Source organism: Rhinoderma darwinii, chromosome 11 (assembly GCF_050947455.1).
Source record: "Rhinoderma darwinii isolate aRhiDar2 chromosome 11, aRhiDar2.hap1, whole genome shotgun sequence".
Taxonomy (NCBI): Eukaryota; Metazoa; Chordata; class Amphibia; order Anura; family Rhinodermatidae; genus Rhinoderma; species Rhinoderma darwinii.
Genome location: NC_134697.1, coordinates 12,608,022 through 12,625,947, shown reverse-complemented (window position 1 = coordinate 12,625,947; position 17,926 = coordinate 12,608,022). Strand labels below are relative to the sequence as shown.

The window sequence follows — 17,926 nt, the reverse complement described above, 5'->3', positions numbered from 1 at the left end:
AAAACGCCCCGATGTACACACATAATACACGCCCAGTTGGACTTTTACTTTTCAACACGCCCAGTTGTACTTTTGCAAGCCTCATTTGCATAAATACAAAAATGGTCATAACTTGGCCAAAAATGCTTGTTTTTTAAAAATAAAAACGTTACTGTTATCTACATTGCAGCGCCGATCTGCTGCAATAGGAGATAGGGGTTGCAAAATCTGGTGACAGAGCCTCTTTAAGGACATTTCTCTATTTTATGGCTTATTTACTTCCCCCGCTCCTAATGTTAAATTATCGTATATGTCAACATGGGATGGCGATCTAGGTTTAGATATATCTCTTCCAGATTGGTTTAAGGCCTTGGCTTGGGTGAGACGGGTTTCTAAGAGTTCGATACATTGGGAGATGTGTAGGAAAATTGCCTTCCGATGGTATCTTACACCTGTACGTGTGGCTAAAATGTCTGACTCAGTATTGTGGGAGGAGTTGTGGAGCAAAGGGCACGTACATGCCCAATTGTTTTTTCCCTCTGGTTGATCACTTTCCGGCTCATCTCCAATATCCTGAAACCTAATATAGCTGCTTCTCCTGGACGGGCCCTGTGTTTCCTGGGGGTGGAACTTCTCCCTGCCTATGGGCGTATAGTTATGTCCCATGTCATACTGGCTGCGAGACTCATGATAGCGCATAAATGGAAGTTGTCGGATCCTTTGACTAAGGCGGAATTAGTTAATCAGGTTCCGTTTTCTTACCTTATGGAGAAGTCGTGGGCTACTAAGACCCTCTCGTCCGTTAAATTTGAAAGAGCCTGGAAAACTTTTGAGAATTTGCTTTAGTCCCAGATTTGACCTGAGCTCCACTTTCCCCTTCTGCTTGATTCTGTATATAGTGTCGACACACTGATGGTTGTCAGTATACTTGTATAGCTCTGTCTCCTGTTATATAAAGATGTCTCCTGTTATACATAGATGTTATATGTAGACCAGAGCTGCCCTTTTGTATATTTTGATTGATGCTTATGAATCCCTGTAATGTATGTGTTATTTTTTCTTTATATGGTTCTAGGGTGATCCTCATGTTGAGTATCCTCCCTTTGTTGGTTTTGTTATTTTTCCAAAACAATTCAATAAAAAATGTAGTAGTAAAAAAAAAAGATCCTGCCATGCATCTCAATGGGGTTGAGGTATCGACTTTGACTTGGCCATTCCAACAACTTGCTGTAGATTTTGCGTGTGTGCTTGAGCATCTAGGCATATGGCCTCACATTTGTCTCAAATATATTCCAGTATAAAGTGGAGTTTATCATCGTGTTAAAGGGGTTGTCCAGTTTAGAAAACCCATTTCCATACACCCTATGAGGTAATAGTGTAGGGGGGGGGGGGGTTTCTCTGTTCAGGATCCTCATCTTTTGCCCAGTGTGGAGGGCGGTTACAAAGAACGTCTCTCTCTCTGAAGGACCTGTCCTGTCCTGTATTACACACACAACACGTTGATATGAATGGGCACTGTGTAATGCTTCATTTATCTTGTGGTGGTGCTGCAAGAAAATTGAGCACTTACTGCCAGGTTTCCCCACAGATTACAGGTGATCACTGGAGGTCCGAGAAGGAGGACACTTTGTGGTCAGCTAATTGTCAAGGGACCCGTCTAAAAAGTAGTGATTGTCCAAAACCCCTTTGATGACTGCAGGTTTCCCAGGTCCTGTGGCTGCAAAACAAGCCCAAATCCTCACCCCTCCACGCCACCACCATGCCTTACAGTTGGTATGACGTGTTTTTGGTGATACGTTGTCCTTGACTTTGACCAATCATGGTACTGTGCATGAAGACCAAACATCTCCACATGGTCTCGTCAGTCCATAGGATATGGTGTGCAGGAGTGCCCATTCACAGAACGAGTACAGTTAAATGCTATATCCTGTATACCCTTGTAGAGAAGCCAATGTCTGCTGGCCAACAACAAAAATGTACTGCCGATTCAGGATGAGAGTTTGATATTCTAAGGCCTAGTGCACATCAGGCTGTGATTCTTCCGTCATAGATATACGACGAGAGGCTGCGATGTATCCCAAAATATAGGCATACAGTGAGATACGTAGCCCATACAGCCCCCTTCCCTAGTACAGTGGCCAGCAAGAGATGTTTGTATGTACATACAGTATATATATGCAGTGCATTACTCATCGGTGACCGAATCTGTACCTTGCTGACAATATTACTGCAGATCCTGGCAGCGCACCCATGTGCCGCGTATTACATATCAGCCATGATGGTATACATACTGCCGGGGGAGCACTTGCAACACAATCTGCACAATATCCCGCATTAACCAGCTCAGCCCGATCCTGCTCTGAGCCCCCCAGAGTCAGATGAGAATCCCGATGCTCAGTCAGGGGACTCTAAGTGCTTTTGATATCTCCGCCAAAATCCGGGGAAGCTCCAGTGACATATATGGACACGCAGTGCCGTCACATCACTAGGAAAACTCTTCATGGTGGAATATATGTCAGGCGAAGGCCTGTGACGGATGCCATACAGTGGCATCAATCACCTATAGGCTCCCATGCTAAAAAGAAAACATATAGCGCGCAGATTCTGATGTATGGAATAGTGTTGTCTACTTCATTATTTAATACTTTATTTTTAGTAATATACCAACATATCGGCCTGACGAAGGCCAAAAAGATACTCATTGGTTTATGTCAGGCCAATGGAGCCCAATAGATAGGATTATTGTGTACACCAGGAACATCCCCGGTGTACTCACTAAGTGGACATCACAAACGATGCAAGTAGGGCCTTAGGCGGTCAAGAATGGCATATGTGTAGAGCAGCCAGAGCCCTGGCATAGCAGATAAAAGTATTTTATAACAATCTACGGCAAACAAGAAATGAACTTACCATAGTGATCAATGATCTCCAGCGTCAGGAAGGTAGAAAATCGTACGAGCGCTGCTTCCCGTTCTTTTCTACTTGCTCACTGTGAATCTTTGACACCCATTTAGCGGCGATTCACAGTATTGAAGTGAATGGAAGAAGAAGGCTGCAATAGTTGTGAATCGCCGCTAAATGTGTGTCGACAAATCGCAGTGAGCAAGTAGAAATGAAGGGGAAGCAGCGCTCATAGGAACACTGCATCCCTTCAAAACAGCTGATCGGCGGGGGTCCTGGGAGTCGGACCCCGACTGATCAGCTTTTGATGAACTATCCTGAGGATAGGTTATGCCGGTGAGTGATCACTGGCATTGATCCGTATAAACTCAGGACAGCTCAGATTGTCCAGAGTTTATACGGATCAATGCCAGTGATCACTCACCGGCCTAACCTGCCAAGTACTCTTCATTGGGGAGGAACAGCGCCGAGAAGTGGGATTTTCTTAGTCTTGAATTTTCAATATATCCTACCTAACGGAACCCTACGGGTCACCGGAAAAATCCCTGGCTGCGGACCTCCAGATATAAATCCACATTCAAGGACGTTGTGCTTCTAGCACAACACTATCAGGTGAGCACCATTCCTCTTCCCTGATATCACACGTTCAAAACTTTGGGATGATGCACCATGTGCGCCGTGTATTTTTTATATCTTTTTTCATATAGTTATCGATTTAGCGGTCCTGCTGCCAAGGACTCGCTTGGGCTCTACACTTAGATCCCATACGTGGCTGCAGCTGTGGGCACCTCCCGGAAATTTTGCCAATAGAACTCATTCCTTCTTACATCGACATTTGACATTCAGAAATGTATACAATTTGGATTGATCACTCTACCTGACAAGCCCCCCTCTAGAACTAACCGTCTGATACTGTCCGTAAGGATAATGGATCACTTCAAACATAGGAAGGAATCCAGGGATAGACTCGTTATGCAATACACAGCAAGTAACATTTTCTGCACCACTGTGGATAATCTTTTGGAGTACTCGAAAGACGATGCCAAATGTATGTCCACCATTTTCAATGAACTTGAGAACAATCTCAAAAATGAGTTATACCATCACATTGATATTATTTTTTTGAACATTTATTTGAATGAAAAAATTCTGTGGTTTAAGGATGACATTTGAGTCCTCCTTCAAGGAGGACCTTGCTTTTACCGATGATTGGGAAAATTATATGGAGGAGTGTTCATGGGGCATGTTCATGAGACTTCTACATAAAAGTGAACGCTGCTGCCGTGATCTAATAGCAACAATTTTATAGACTTCAAATTTATAAAATCAACATCCAGATTACCACCACATTAATCTCAATATCACTAATAGGATTATCAAAATAGAACAGGACCTAATAGAAAAGAAAGCGATCAAACATAGCCGCGATCGCCTAGATTACCTACAAAACAACATAAAAACTTGGCCAAATTCTGACCACCACCAGTCCAATCCACCATCTGCCACTAAATATATATATCATTCTCCCAAATTCAATAAACCACGCAAACTGTACCACAATCCCATGATTTCCCCCACACCAAAATCAGTTCGCCCAAAGACATATCCCTCAGGAAATAGATTCTTCCTCAATAGTAAATACAAACAAAACCAAATCAGCCCCCGACGCTGAAAAAACCAAACCAGATTCACCTTCCCAACGAAAGTGTCCTCCTTTGAGTTCCTACAAAGGATTTTTGCGATCCACATCAAACAAAGATTACACAGAGATCATTACTTCCAATACAGTAGCTTCATCAACGACCAACATCTCTGACACCCAGACATCTCTGACGACCAACATCTCTGACGACCGACATCTCTGACACCCAGACATCTCTGACGACCGACATCTCTGACACCCAGACATCTCTGACGACCGACATCTCTGACGACCGACATCTCTGACGACCGACATCTCTGACGACCGACATCTCTGACGACCGACATCTCTGACGACCGACATCTCTGACGACCGACATCTCTGACGACCGACATCTCTGACACCCAGACATCTCTGACACCCAGACATCTCTGACACCCAGACATCTCTGACACCCAGACATCTCTGACGACCGACATCTCTGACACCCAGACATCTCTGACACCCAGACATCTCTGACACCCAGACATCTCTGACACCCAGACATCTCTGACACCCAGACATCTCTGACACCCAGACATCTCTGACGACCGACATCTCTGACACCTCTGACGACCGACATCTCTGACACCCAGACATCTCTGACACCCAGACATCTCTGACACCCAGACATCTCTGACGACCGACATCTCTGACGACCGACATCTCTGACGACCGACATCTCTGACGACCGACATCTCTGACACCCAGGTACTTCAACCTATTTCGCACACAGATATGATAGATCTTTCTATCCTCACCATACTTGAAGAAAACTCCATGCAATCACCTCCCAACAAAGAATCTGTAGATATTTTATTGACTCTTTCCCCATCCCCCTCTGTCCCTATCCTCATTGACAATACGGGCGCTAGCCAAACAGCCTCAGTCCCGTTGGTAACATCTTTAATATCATCCATTAGTGAAAATCAGGATGTAGAAACAACCACATCTAGTAGGACCAGCAATCCTTTTTTAGAGAAAGGCCATGCTTACCAACCCATCCCTATACCGCCTCCTCCATTGACACTGCATCCCAAGCTCCAACGAGAGCAGACAAATACTTTTTTCCTATAAAGGAGCTTAAAAAGAAAAAACACTATCGAGGTAACAGAGGAGGCAAAAAGAAAGAGAGAATAACCCGGCTAACCACCGAAAATATCCCAATATTCGATTTATCTGAATATGACATCAAACCTGAGGAACTCACGCTAGTACGAAAAAGACTTTCCTTTTGCCCCAATTCCACCGCTAACCGTTTCTGGTTTTTTCTAGCTCTCCACAAATTTTCAAGAAATTAACCCTTATAAGACATTTCAAACTATTGTCCATAAAGACGAACGTAGATACAACCACTACCGATCCTGTAGAACCCGCGGTGGTAGATATGGATGCATATAGACATACTGATTTAATACCACCATCAAAATGTTATCCCGTGGAAAACCAGGGCAATTTTATATCTACTTTTCACCACCTAGTAGCCAGAGATCTAGATCAACTAGATTTGAAAATTCCACATAGGGACAACCTTACAAAAAAAAAAGAACATCTAGCAATAAAACATCTTCGAAAAAACAAGGGTATTATCCGATCGGCCGATAAAGGAGGGGGCACGGTCATACAGAATATTGGGGATTATTAAAACGGAAGCATTGAGAATTATCTCTGACCCTGATTATTATACACCTCAACTCAATGACCCCACGGCTGAAATTGTAGACAAAGTAAAAAATATGAATTTATTTAGCCTATTCTTTATCCATTTTAAATTAAAAAAATTACCTCACTCCATCCAATGTACAGACACCATTTATTTACCATTTACCAAAAACCCACAAAACCCTTTTCGATCCTCCCGGCAGACCAATAATTTCCGGCATACATTCTCTCAACTGTCGTTTGTCCCACTACCTGGATTTGCAACTACAAAAATATGTGACAAAACTACAGAGTTTTCTCAAAGACTCTACCCAATTTATCAATGTGCTAAACCAAATTTCTAATGACCCCAATACAATTTTTATCACCCTTGACGTAGGAGCGCTTTACAGTAATATCAAACATGACTTAGGTCTATCTAGTTTAATGGCAGTCCTAGCTAGAGATCCCGAAATGACGGTCCAACAATCTAATTTTATCCTTAGCAGCATGGAGCGGATTTTAAGAAACAATGTTTTTAGCTTCAAAGGTACAGTTTACCACCAAATCTGGGGGACCGCGATGGGGACAAGGGTAGCCCCTAGCTACGCCAATCTGTTCATGGGAGAATTTAAATACATCTGGAACCACACCTGGGCCAAACCACATATAGTCCTCTATAAAATATATATTGATGATCTCTTCTCCGCTTCTTATGGAAAGGAGATCTAGAAGAAGCTCTCCTTTTTTGCAATTCCCTAAATGAGAACACCTGGGCCCTATCTTTCACTAGTACTATAAATAAAACAAATAGAATTCCTAGACCTTCATATCTCATCCGGGCACAACACCTTCATCACTTGCAGTCTCTTTTCTCAAAAAAGTCTATACAGTTACCTGGAATTTACAAGCGGTCACTACCACAAATGGATTAAAAACATTCCTTTTAGTCAATTTAAGAGAATACGGAAAAACTGTACCAAAGACACTGATTTTACAACCCAATCCAAAACGCTTAATAAACGCCTCAGAGAAAAGGGGTACCCTAGACAGCTACTAACCCATGCTTTTAAAAAAAACTCAATGCTTATCCCAGCAAGACTGTCTAGTACCAAAACCCCCAATAAATCCAGTTAAACAGGGGAAGCCCATAACCACCAGAGACAGCCTGAACTTCGTAACTACTTTCAATGTAACACATAAGAAAATTCGTAGTACCCTTAACAATCACTGGCATGTACCATGACTCGATCCTTCCCTTGAATCACTGCTCCCAATAAGGCTGTGTTCACATGGTTAACAAAATACGGCTGAAAATAGAGGTTTTTTTCAAGGGAAAACAGCTCCTGATTTTCAGCCGTTTTTTAATCAAACTAGCGCTTTTTACGGCCATTTTTGGAGCTGTTCTATTGAGTCAATAAAAACGGCTCCAAAAACGGCTCAAGAAGTGACATGCACTTCTTTTTACGGGGCGTCTTTTTACATGGCGTTATTTGAAAATGAGGCGTAAAAAAATGCCCCGTCGGAACAGAACTATTTTCCATTGAAATCAATGGGCAGATGTTTGTAGGCGTTCTGCTACCGATTTCTAAGGCGTTTTTCGGGACGTTTACGGCTTCAAAAACGGCTGAAAATAGCCAGTGTGAACATACCCTAAAACCCATGTTAACGTTTCGCCGAGCTCCTACACTTAAAAATCTGTTAGCCCCAAGCAGATTTGGACAATGGGACTCCCCAAACCCTTTTACCTCCTTGACAACGAGAAAAGAGAGCTAAAAAGATGCCTATGCTGTAACATCATCAGACATAAACAAACCACATTTTCATCCACTTATTCAGGGACATCCAATATGAGCTCACATGCTAATCCAAACCTGTAATTTATTTACTACAATGTTCCTGCCCGCTACAATATGTCGGGAGAACTGCACAACCCCAACATTGCAGGCTCAATAAGCATAGATCGAATTGCATGATCTAGACACTACGTCCTACACCACAGTGGGGATTTTAATTGCTATACCATGAATCCTATAGATTACATAGACCCCAAACGAGAAGTGTTCTGGATGTACAAATTGAACACAATTATAACCCTATAGGTCTTAGGCCTCATTCACACGAGTGTATCAGATCACGCTGTGCCGTGAAACAAGCTGGGCATGAATGGAGAGTAGTGTATGATGCTGATTGGTGACGGATTGGTCACTGATTGGTCAGCGTCATAAACTCCTCTGTACAACGCCCACTTAGTAAAAAGTTAAAAAACGCCCAGTTGGTCATTAAGAAATAATTAGCATAAATCTAACATTTTTCATAACTTGCTCAAAAATGATTGTTTTTCAAAAATAAACCACTGTTCTCTACATTACAGCGCCAATCAGATTATGTAGGAGATAGGACACTTATAATGTGGTGACGGAGCCTCTTTAAACAGATTATTCCTCTGACCAAAATATCACTATATAGGAATCAGTGCAGTTTTTCCGAGAAAAAACATTGTACGGCAGCCACTAAAACAATATATCGAAACCCCTTTTGTTTCATTTTATAGTAACAATATCATCAGATAAACATTACTCCACTTATTACACTCACGTAGTCTCCGGCTGATATTTCTCCGCTCCCTTTTTCAATCTCCATTTTCGTTTTCTTCCTACATGTTGCCTGTGAAGGATGTTCTTTGGACTGGTTTCTCCGGAGTCTGGGGATATTTTTGGTGTTTGTATATCCTTTGGGGGTGCTCGGGATGCGTCCTTGTGGGAGTCACTCTGCTTTTCAGTGGTCCGCCCGTGCTCCCGTGGAGTCTGGGTATATGGCCCCTAGTCTGAGTTGGCGGACTGCAATAACAAGCCGTATATACTATATGAATATCAAAGGGAGAACTTATTATCTAAATTAGGTTTGTCTTGAGTCGTTAACTATATGGTTATTGAGAATAATTCATATGAACGTCAATTTTATCTGTATCCATATCTATTTTATATATACCTCTTTATAGTTTTATCAGAAATATTATATCGCATATTGATTTAGGTTTATATTTGTACATAACTGAAGAGCCGACGGCAGGAACGGCTATGCCTCGCCAACAGCAATGTCGCCTTATACCAAACATGAGAATTGTTTTTAATTCACCAATGTTTAAACAGCCACTTGTGAACTCTGACCCCGGAGCCTCCATATGGATTCATGGCCGGTTATAAAACAATCGTCAGGGCGGGTAACCGTCATTTTTTTCAGCCTGATGAAGAGACCGGTCCGGTCTCGAAACGCGTAGCTTTTATATTTTATTCTTTTAAAAACACAACAATAAACAGACAATAAATCCACTTAGTGATTGTCCTGAGTTTATACGGATCGAGGCCAGTGATCACTCGCCGGCATAACCTGCCAAGTACTCATCACTGGGGAGGAACAGCGTCGACAAGCGGGATTTTCTTTTTCTTGAACTTTCAATATATCCTGCCTAACGGAATCCCTGGCTGCGGACCTCCAGATATAAATCCACATTCAAGGTCGTTGTGCTCCCAGCACAACACTATCAGGTGAGCACCATTCCTCTTCCCTGATATCACACGTTCAAAACTTTGGGATGATGCACCGTGGAACTACTGTCCCGTACTGAAAACATGATTACAGTACGGGACAGTTGTCCTGCAGAGAGGCAGGGACTCCTAGCATCGTACATCACTATGATGCTAGGAGCCCGGCTCCCTGCACGGAGTTCGGTCCGGGACTTCCGGCCGAAATACGTCCGTCCATTACGGACGTTAATGTGCTCGTGTGAACCCAGCCTAAAGCCAGAAGTTCTTAAATGGTAACTAAATGTTCAAAGAACTTCTTGCATTTAGACCCCACTGATTGCTATTACAAAGCTTAGGTGGGCGCTGACCTGCTTCATCTCCGATTAGCTTTTCTTGGAAAGCCCAGCAGTCGGTGGAAGGGCTCAATAGTAAGTCTATGAGCCTGTATACCAACTGCTCGGCTTTCCGAGAAAAGCTAATCAGAAACTAACCCGAGCGCTTCTACCGCTTCATTTTAGCGATCGGTGTGGGTCTCAGTGCTCGGACCCCCACCGATCAAAACTTCTGACATGTCACAAGTCATTTGAACGTTTAGTTATCCTTTGAGAGGCAGACCAATCAGGTCGCTCTCTCTAAACGAGCCACTGTCACTCCCATCAGTGTGCTCATCTGACCTGCACAGAGGAATCCGATATGCAGTAGATGACGTAGCAACCGCCCCAGAAATGAAGAGCGTGCAGGAACAGACCTGCTGCTCGTAACACCGGCCGCCATCTTCTTGTAGTCTAACAGCTGATGGCCGGGCATGTCTTCCCACTTTGTCGTTTCCTCACTTTACTGCAGTCAGACTCCAGCTTTTCTCATGTGAACGGAGTCCTCCTGCGTTGGCTGACATTACTCCTCCAAGTCCAGAGGAGTGACCACCGCCTAGCCCAGGCCAGCGAGTTACATAAAGATCATCTGCAGGGCAGAGGTGGGGAGAGGGGCTCTGGGGACACATTGAAGTCTTGGGTTTGAATCCTCTTGGGGTCTTAAGTCTGGTTTCAGAATGAATAGGTCTGGAGTTTGAATTCATTCCATGGTGGTCTGACATCTGGGGTATGAATTAAAGAGGCTCTGTCACCAGATTCTCTAACCCCTATCTCCTATTGCATGTGATCGGCGCTGCAATGTAGATAACAGTAACGTGTTTTTTTTTTTTAAAACGTTCCTTTTTGGCCAAGTTATGAGCTATTTTATATATATATGCAAATTAGGTTTGAAATTGACAACTGGGCGTTTTTTTTTCCGTTATGTCCAACTGGGCGTGTCTTGTTTTTAACTGGGCGTGTTTACGTGTATGACGCTGACCAATCAGTGACCAGTCAGCGTCATACACTCATCTCCATTGATTTACACAGCAGCGATGTGCAGCCACATAAACAGAGAGTAACGTTAATCAAGTGTCCTGATAATGAATACACATGAAATCCAGCCTGGACGTCATGTGTATTCACAATCCTGACACTTCTGAATCTTTTCTGTGAGATTTCCAGCAAGTGAAACGAAATCTCATTTACCTCCGTAATCTCGCGAGATTTCGTTTCCCTTGCTAGAAATCTCAAAGAAAAGAGTCAGAAGTGTCAGGATTCTGAGTACACATGACGTCCAGGCTGGATTTCATGTGTATTCATTATCAGGACACTTGATTAACGTTACTCTCTGTTTATGTGGCTGCACATCGCTGCTGTGTAAATGAATGGAGAGGAGTGTATGATGCTGACTGGTCACTGATTGGTCAGCGTCATACACGTAAACACGCCCAGTTAAAAACACAATACACGCCCAGTTGGACATACGAAAAAAAAACACGCCCAGTTGTCCATTTCAAACCTCATTTGCATATATATATAAAATAGCTCATAACTTGGCCAAAAGTGAACGTTTTTTTTTTAAAAAACACGTTACTGTTATCTACATTGCAGCGCCGATCCCATGCAATAGGAGATAGGGGTTTGAGAATCTGGTGACAGCCTCTTTAAATTTGGGCTCGTGATTCAAGGTCATTACATTAGGGGATTTCGGGGTATGACTTATTTAAAGGAACAGGCAGAATATCTGTAAACATTTTGGGGTGTCTGGGATTTTTAGCTCAGCTCTCCAGAAAAAACTCAAGATGAATCCTGCACTCTAGTATGGGGTCTTCCCTAACGCAGACCTCCCTATAATAACTCAATTAAACAAACCAGACAGTCACATTAACTTTACACGTCTGAAGCCCACACATTTCCAGCAAACTTTTGTGACTACCCCCACCTAACATGACAGGAAAGGGGCGAGGAGTGATTACGTCATCAGTCGCATGCCGACGGATAGACCGATTGGCCAATTATCGGAATGGGGCGTGGTTTAATTGCCACACAATTCATAGTCCTTCGACTATCGTTAGGCTACGCTTTTCCCTTGCAGGTCTCCAACAAAATGGCTTCCGTGCTTATCGTCGTTACCACCTGACGTTTGATGGGGGCGTGGTTTAGGAGTCCAGTTGCACCCTGGGAAAAGAACATGGCGACTTCCATGAGAAGCGAGTGACCTGTTGTCGAGACGGAGGTAGCTGCGTGTTTATTGTCGGGTTCGGTCATTGCTGGGTTAGGGGATGAAGGTTATGGCGTCCAGGGCAACTTGTGACTGAGACCTATTATTCTGCAGGCAGCCGTGTAATACAGTGATTGTGGGACTACAACTCCCAGCATGCCATGACAGCCTGCTAGGAGTTGTAGTTTCTGCAGTTTGCCAAGACCTGCATTTTATATTAGACTAAATGCTGACTTTGGTTGCTCACTAATGCGCAGGGTCCAACATCATGTGACACCTGCAGCCATACAGAGGCCGCCATTTCACCGTAGCCCCGCCCACGCCCTATAAAGCCTGCCTATTTTAAGGGGGTGTCTACTTGTGCAACCTTTTTTTTTTTTTATTGTCTTAAATCCTCTAAAGTAACAAAAATAATGCAACTTTACAAATAGTTTTGATTAAAAACTGGTTTGCGTCTACAGCTCCAGTGCAGGCCTATGTGTCTCTATGGTTACAGACTACAAATAAATCCTGTGTGTAGTCTGATCCTACGTCACGTATCACACCTCTCCCTCTTCGTTCCTATCCACAGACAGTAGATGATGAAGAGGCAGAGGGTTGGTTTGTAGCACATAGGTCTGCATAGAAGCTGTATACATAAAATGGTAGAATATTTTTTACTTAAACTACTTGCAAAGTTGTTCACATTTTTTTTAACACAGTGCAATAAAAAAATTTGCAAAAAGTATACACCCTTTATCCAATTTATCACCGTTTTCAAGATCTCTGCTTGCAGTCAGTGAATGGGAACACTCTTGTTTCCATCTATAGGCTAAAAACCTGTACAGACCTGGCTCTTATTTACTTATATTTGTAATTTACCTTATTAATGATAATGGGACAGATCCGCCTTTCCCGTTAGAGGTCACGTGGCTCTGGCTCTAGGAGAACTTGTCCTGTTCAGCGTCTGTGAGTTTGAGGTTAATGACACGGAGGTGGGTGGGCCGGCTAATAAACAAGAAGGAAGGTGGAGAGGCAGAGAAATGGGTGCGGTGGGCGGAAGCTACAAGGTGTACTAGGCGGGTACAACACCAGAGGGACTGCAAATGAATTGCATTCTGGGAACTGTAGTTCAGGGATGAATTTCTAAAAAAAAAAAAAAAATAGAAAAACACAGCGACAGGGAGTAATTTTTCTTTGTAGAATTTCAACCCCAGAAAACCCCTTTAATTCTGCGTTTTTGCCGTTTTCTGATCTTTTATTTTTCAGGTTCCAGGACTGATTCTTGTATTGTTCCGTGCACTGGAATAAGGAGGTAAGTCTTTATTATTTCGTTATCTGCGCTCCCCTGGGATCCTCACAATTATAAGTAACGTCCCTGTGTGGTTGTAGATGTGGACTGTGACGCGGCTGCTGTTGGGGAGTCGCCCCCTGGTGTCCGGGACGTCCCGCTCATTTTCTCTTGGTGAGTTTTTCCAAAAATTGATATGACCAGAACGGGGTCAACTGGTTGGTATATTCCTTAAGACGCCCATACACTCAATAGTAATCCTCAAAGGGGTCTTCTCACCATATAATATTGCTAGAATAAGCCATCACTTTCTCATCAGTGGGCGGCCAACTGCTGGGATCCCCCCACCGATCCTCAGAGTTAAGGGGCCACAATGCGGGTTATAGGGGTTGTCAAGGCTTAGAAAAACATGGCGGCTTTTCTTCCAAAAACAGCGCCACAGCCGTCCATGGATTGTGTCTGGTTTTGCAGCTCAGCTGAATGGTCTGAAGTTGCAATGCCACTCAAAACCTGTGGACAGGGGTGGCGCTATTTTTGGAAGAAAGCAGCCTTGTTTTTCTAAACCTTGACCTTTCCTTGCACCGCCAATCGCAGTGCAGGGAACTACAGCACAGCGGGTGGCAGGGAGCGCTGCTGTGCATAAGAAACATGACGGGACCTCTGTCTCTTCGTTTTCATGATCGGCGGTGGTCCAGGGGGTCGGACTCCTACCAATCAGAATGCTATGATTTACCTTAGTGATATGCCATAATGTTGTGATATTGGAGTACCCCTTTAACAAACGTCTGGACCCCAGATAACCGGCAGGTGTGCGGTGATCAGGAGAATGGGGTCCCCTGAACCCTGCTCTGCAAGCTGAGGCTACAGGCAGCTAAATGGACTGGTATATGTAGTCTCCTCCTCTTTATGGCCGCCCCATCTTGCAGGAACGTGGAACCCCGACCTATCAGATATTTATGGCATATCCTGTGGATTCTATTAACCAGTTACCGACCTATGGCGTCTTATGCTCTTCATGAACGGCTGGACGATGCCTGCATGACGATCATACACGTCATGCTGATCACACGGCACAGCAGGTGCGATTAGGAGAGGAGTAGTGACTAATACACAGCCGCAGCCCCGCTCTAACAGCAGAGATCAGAGAAACCTCTGATTTCCACCGTTAACCTCTTGAATGCCGCAATCAAAGCTGATTGCGGAATTAAATGGAAAGGGGGATCCGCTTTGATTGCATCAGAGGGAACCCCTGTGATGCGATCAAGGGACATACCATAAATGGACAGACAGTTTTGGGTCCATTGAAGGACCCCCAGAGCTCTCTGACCATATTTCCTGTTGTTGGGTACTACTATCAGTACGTCGGCTAATGTACTGGCTTATAGATATGTCAGTACAGTAAAGTAAAAAAAAAAATCTAAATTAAATAGCCCCTGTAAGATTAAAGAAACGAGTAAAATTAAAACTAAAAAAAATTTGTAAAAAATACACAAATGCACATTGTTACAATAAATAAACTTTATAAGTCCCAAAACATAATAATGTACACGTATTCTGTATCGTCACGACCGCAATAACCTGCACAACTAATTTATAGTGTCGTTTGTGATTGGTGTGTGCCAAACCAAATATAAATTAAATAATGTAAATGTTTTAAAAAAGAACAAAAAACACCTATATAAAGTACAACATATCCCGCAAAACAAAGTCTCATGCAGATACATTGAATAAAAAAAAAAGTTACAAAAAGCGGGAAAAATCCCAAAATTGTTCTGTCCGCAATGCCAAAATCGGCCCGGTCTGTAAGGGGTTACAGAAAGAGATTGAGGACATGAGAAGATCTGGAGTCGTTGTAATAATCTGTGTTGTGTCTTGTAGGGAGCTGCAGTCTGGCCCGGAGTTTGGTGCCGCAACCAAAGAATACAGATCGCTGGGACCGGAAGAGATCGCAGTTCGGGGTTTATGATAATATCGGGATTTTGGGTAAGTCAATGACACATAGTAGAATAAATTCTTGCATTAATCTCTAACTTCTGATATTCCAGTTGGTCACATCGTAACTGTGTAAAATATAAGAATTGTAAAAGATGGAGCAGGGTCCCTATTCAGCACCCTAACCCTTTAGGCGGGGTTGTCTACAAAAAGTTTCTCTATCTCTGGAGGACCCGGCACATCCATGCGTTACACAGACAGCCCATTGATTTCAATGGACGCTGTGTAATACTTCATCTCTCCTGTGATGGCGCTGCAGGGGAATTGAACACTTGCAGCCGGGTTTCCCCACAGATTACAGATGATCTCTCTTAATCGTCATCATGCAAGTATAGAAGAATAAAACCCAGAGGTCAAGTCACATTTTCCAAAGGGTAAACATTATAGATGCGTTCTTTTATTTTTTGTTATATTTATATACAGGTGACTTTAAAGCGCACCCCAAACACTTGATTGTCGGCCCCAATTGGCTCAGAGGCTGGAAGGGGAACGAGCTGCAGCGATGTATTAGGAAGAAGATGATGATCGGAAGTCGCATGTTCTTTGACGAGAGACATAAACTTAACAAGAGGATCAGCTTCCTGTACAGAAGGTTCAACCGCTACGGGAAACACCGCTGACTCCTCCTCCTCCTCCGCCGCGCGCCAAATAAACTTATTATTTTTTCTTCTGTAGTTGTTGGTCTATCGCATTGTCTCCTGTTCCTTTACCCGGCGAAAAATGTAACCTCATGTAGCACCGTACGCAGCTCTGCCGCAGTGTCGTCTACGTAGAGAAGTTACTGTCATCGTCCCCGGGTGCTGAGGGACCCTCATTACAGTCTATGGAGACCCCCAAAATCTGGAGCAAAATTATCCCAAGTGGAGGCTAATTACCGATCTCCCATAGAGAGAGATGCAGGGGGAGAGATATGGAGGGGGAAAGAGGCAGGGAGAGACAGACAAGCAGCATAAGAGAGACTCCAGTAGGGAGGCAGAGGGAAAGAGACGCAGGGAGAGACTCAGAGAGAGCGGAAAAGAGACACAGGGAGAGCATAAGAGAGACACCAGTAGAGAGACCGAGGTAAAGAGACACAGGGAGAGCGAGAGACACTCGGGTAGAGAGACGCAGGGAGAGCGAGAGACACTCGGGTAGAGAGACGCAGGGAGAGCGAGAGACACTCGGGTAGAGAGACGCAGGGAGAGCGAGAGACACTCGGGTAGAGAGACGCAGGGAGAGCGAGAGACACTCGGGTAGAGAGACGCAGGGAGAGCGAGAGACACTCAGGTAGAGACGCAGGGAGAGCGAGAGACACTCAGGTAGAGAGACGCAGAGAGAGCGAGAGACTCAGGTAGAGAGATGCAGGGAGAGCGAGAGACACTCAGGTAGAGAGACGCAGGGAGAGCGAGAGACACTCAGGTAGGGAGAGCGAGAGACAAGCCGCATAAGAGAGACTCCAATAGAGAGACAGGGAAAGAGACGCAGGTAGAGAGAGACTAGCGGGATAAGGGAGCGAGAGACAAGCCGGGAGAAAGAGACTCAAGTAGAGAGACAGAGCGAGAGACGCGGGAAGGCACTGAGACAAGCAGGATGAGAAAGACCAGGGAAGCAGGGAGTGAGAGAGATGCAGGGGGAGAGTGAGTCAGGGAGAGAGGGAAACAAACAAGAAGAGAGACACAGACAGGCATGAAGAGAAAAAGAATGACACCACCACGGGCGAAATTAAGCATTACATGGTGTCAATTGAGCTGAATGGGCTGTTCGTGTTTTGGCTAATAGATGAGCGTCTATTTGGAAATGGGTTTTTAGAAAACTAGACGCCTCCTTTAGGTCAGTGTTCTGTGACGACGCGTGTAACTTGTGCCGATCACACGGGATCGGTGTGATTAGCAATAATGGTACGATTTGAGCACTTGCTTTTTTTTTTTGCTTGGTATTTAATCTGTCGTGAGAAGTGAAGTCCGTGGTATAATCTGCTTGTTAATACGTGCCAATTTTATCTCACATTTTTAGAGGGTTGCTTATGGCATATAAATACAGACCCTAAGGCCCCCTGCACACGACCGTGATTACCTGCACTGACGGCCGCGGACAGCCACCTGCATTTGCGGGCCGTGCTCCCATGTAAAGTACAAAGCAAAAAATAGGACATGTCCGATCTTTTGCGGAGCCTTTGTACGGCACGGACACCTTCCTGTAAATATACGTGAAAGTGTCCATGGGCAATAGAAATGAATGGGCCTGTAATTACGGATGAATTCTGCGGTCGTGTGCATGGGGCCTAAGAAGGTGAAATCATTCAGCAACCACCAGAGGGTATACTTCTAGATACACAACCTGATCTCATAGACCCGGGATGATTGTGCATGAAGATCTGGTGTG

General features: G+C 44.1%; 2 protein-coding genes across 3 annotated transcripts in view; one reads left to right on the top strand and one right to left on the bottom strand.

Moving 5' to 3' along the window:
- LTBR (lymphotoxin beta receptor) overlaps nt 1–12,132 on the bottom strand; it is a 244,841-nt gene extending 232,709 nt beyond the window's left edge. Inside the window, exons 1-2 of one of the 2 annotated variants that reach the window (XM_075842989.1) lie at nt 12,025–12,132; nt 8,801–9,042 (exon numbers count right to left, since the gene is read on the bottom strand). In XM_075842989.1, coding sequence (XP_075699104.1) covers nt 8,801–8,845 — 45 coding nt within the window. In that variant the 5' untranslated portion in view covers nt 8,846–9,042; nt 12,025–12,132. Of the gene's footprint in view, nt 1–8,800; nt 9,043–10,477; nt 10,866–12,024 lie in introns of those variants that run through there. The other variant, XM_075842988.1, reaches the window with a different exon arrangement.
- A 72-nt stretch (nt 12,133–12,204) lies between these two features.
- Nucleotides 12,205–16,239, top strand: MRPL51 (mitochondrial ribosomal protein L51). Its single transcript, XM_075842991.1, has 5 exons — nt 12,205–12,318; nt 13,552–13,597; nt 13,675–13,747; nt 15,452–15,556; nt 15,989–16,239. The coding sequence occupies exons 3-5, from the start codon at nt 13,675–13,677 to the stop codon at nt 16,183–16,185; spliced, it is 375 nt and encodes a 124-aa protein (XP_075699106.1). The 5' UTR covers nt 12,205–12,318; nt 13,552–13,597; the 3' UTR covers nt 16,186–16,239.
- Nucleotides 16,240–17,926: the final 1,687 nt, after the last annotated feature.

Coding starts and splice junctions, on each gene's coding strand:
- MRPL51 (XM_075842991.1), top strand. CDS start 13,675: ATGTGGACTGTGACGCGGCTGCTGTTGGGGAGTCGCCCCCTGGTGTCC. Junction 13,748..15,451: donor GTCCCGCTCATTTTCTCTTG/GTGAGTTTTTCC, acceptor TGTGTCTTGTAG/GGAGCTGCAGTCTGGCCCGG. Junction 15,557..15,988: donor TGATAATATCGGGATTTTGG/GTAAGTCAATGA, acceptor ATTTATATACAG/GTGACTTTAAAGCGCACCCC.